We start from the raw sequence: 2,500 nt of genomic DNA, 5'->3' as shown, positions 1-2,500 counted from the left end.
CTGTTTGGGACACCACTGTTGGGTTCTAAATTTGGTCTGACTGGACACACACAAGCATGCGTGCGCACTCTCTCACACACACACACACACACACACACACACACACACACACACACACACACACACACACACACACAACTGACCACTGAACCAACAGGGCACAGCAGCTGGTCTGCCTGTGAATTGTAAAGAGTTGGTGGCAGGATGGACTGTGTGTGTGTGTGTGTGTGTGTGTGTGTGTGTGTGTGTGTGTGTGTGTGTGTGTGTGTGTGTGTGTGTGTGTGTGTGTGTGTGTGTGTGTGTGAGAGAGAGAGTGAGAGAGAGAGAGAAATGAGAGTGGAGGACAGACAGAGGGGAAATGTCACATTTCTAAGAAACACGCTTCGGCGCTCAGAGTTCTCCAGTGGGATAAAGCTCATGGTATTGAGCTTTATCCCTGTACTGAGGAATAGAAAGCGGCTAAGTTTCATGTCGAGGAGAGACCACAGCTTTCCCCGCTGCAGCAGGAGGCAGCGAAGTTCAGAAAGGCTCAACTTGGCAGCTGACCTGGATGTTTTACAGTATATACAAAGCGGAAAAATGCAGCAGTGGAAATCGCTGCCTCCCCTGGTGTGAATTCAGCCTTACTGTATAGCCTCCACAACCGACAAAAGAAACCAGGAATATATTCTCGTTTGTAATTGTGTGTGTTTCACTCACCATGGGAAGCAGTTGATCCGTACCCTGTTCTTGTAAATCACGACCCTGCTGACATCACCCCCAATGAGAATCTCTGTGTTACTCTGGTCCTGAGACGATGGAAGGAGGGAGAGAGGGAGAGAGGGGGAGAGAGAGAGAGAGAGAGAGAGAGAGAGAGAGAGAGAGAGAGAGAGAGAGAGAGAGAGAGAGAGAGAGAGAGAGAGAGAGAGAGAGGGTAGGAGACGGGGAAGACAAAATTGAGAACAAGGACATACATAAATACTTTGTGGCACTGTTGAACTTTTGAGCAGTGAATCCAGGATTATGCTGAAACCTCTGAGCGGGGGATGGAGCTCAGATCAGACAGACCACTTCAACCAGTGGGTGTATTCTACGCGTTACGCTATATATCTGGTACACCGTCCCAGACAATGTGGAAAAAAACGTATACCGTCTACAAACCATTTCATTCAGTGACCACACAGAGAGTATATCATTTACAAGCGCATGTTGTGCGTGTGAAGGGAATAATTATGGTATACCCTCCGAAAAAAACTAGAACACACCACTGACTTCAACCGTACAAAAGTGTGACTTACAGAAAACCGAGATGAGAATGAACACCACTGCCAACATGTGGGAATCGCTATATTCAAGCTAACAACAGAGACTCGCTGATTCTGGCCTATGTATATGCTGTGTGTATCCATCCTGTGGCCAGTTTCATGACGACAAGCTCAATAAATACTGATGAATAAGGCAGAGATCCTCAGCACTGTTGATGAGAGCACTAAAAACAAGGACAGGCGTGTGCACTGCATGCATATGCTCCATTTATACACTGTCCCGTGCTGAAAATGTACCCTCTTTCTCCCCAATTTAGTCGTTATGCCAAATGATTACTCCTACACACATTTCTGTGTTGTCACTGCTGTTGTATCCTATAGACTCACCCGCCAGTACGGAGTCCCCACCAGGAGGACGTAGAGCCTTCGTCCTACTCCTCCCGCCCAACACTCCCTGCTGACACGTGCCGCCCCAGCCCGTAGAATTGCGTGCAGTGACAATTATCGCCCTCGCCGCCCGGCTTCCCTCCCCCCGAACACGAGCCAATTGTGTTCGTGTAGACGCTCGACAAAGCCGGATGCACCGCGGTGGATTTGAACCCACAACCTCCGCGGCGGTGGTCAGGAACTTTACCACTGCGCCACCCGAGCTCCCTCGCCAACTCGGCTTTTAAAGTATAAATCAGCTTATAGAATGATGTACTGTGACTCATGGAATTTGCCGCATTGCCTTGTTGGGTTATTCTATGTAAGTTATCGTCACATAATTATTCTCCATTTGATTAATAAAAAGCATATCCAAACACTATAAAATAAATAAAAAGTTATTAAATTATATAAATTCAACCCCCCCCACACACACACACACACACAAATACAAAGAAGGGCCAACTGGGCGACCCTCACCCCTGCTTTGAGTATCACTGCACTGTCTAGCTAAAGACACCAAAACAAAAAAAAGATTGTCTTTAAGATTGTCTTTACACTTTCTTCAACACACAAAACGATTGTGCTCCTCACAAGCCAGTAGGGTAAAACAGCAGTGGCAATACTGAAATGTGTGGGGAGGGTTAATTGGCGAGCCCAGTGAGAGCAGTTTACATAGAGTGGACAACACAGGCTGCATAATCTGGACGCTTACTGGGAAAATAAGGAAGGGGTGTAATGGGGGAAGGAGGTGGGGGAGGGAAGGGGGTGTTAAAGAGGGAGGGAGGGGCCTGGATTGAGGTCACAGACACACAAACACATATTTAGCA

General features: G+C 47.5%; 2 protein-coding genes across 2 annotated transcripts in view; both read right to left on the bottom strand.

Annotated features, from left to right (window-relative positions):
- LOC311065249 (tyrosine-protein phosphatase non-receptor type 4-like) overlaps positions 1-783 on the bottom strand; it is a 35,757-nt gene extending 34,974 nt beyond the window's left edge. Inside the window, exon 1 of the mRNA XM_084085490.1 lies at positions 700-783. The gene's annotated coding sequence lies outside the window, so the exon portion shown is untranslated. The remainder of the gene's footprint in view (positions 1-699) is intronic.
- The window catches only part of LOC311064343 (tyrosine-protein phosphatase non-receptor type 4-like), a gene marked incomplete at its 3' end in the record, with an annotated part of 77,027 nt that overhangs the window by 3,608 nt on the left and 70,919 nt on the right, over positions 1-2,500 (bottom strand). The window contains exon 8 of the mRNA XM_084084175.1: positions 700-788. Within this exon, the coding sequence (XP_083940301.1) occupies positions 700-788 (89 nt within the window). The remainder of the gene's footprint in view (positions 1-699; positions 789-2,500) is intronic.

This window comes from Gymnoscopelus microlampas (genome assembly GCF_963454915.1).
Source record: "Gymnoscopelus microlampas genome assembly, chromosome: 17".
In the NCBI taxonomy this organism is placed as follows: domain Eukaryota; kingdom Metazoa; phylum Chordata; class Actinopteri; order Myctophiformes; family Myctophidae; genus Gymnoscopelus; species Gymnoscopelus microlampas.
Note: the sequence above shows the minus strand (reverse complement) of the source record. Positions and strands in the feature narration are given on the sequence as shown.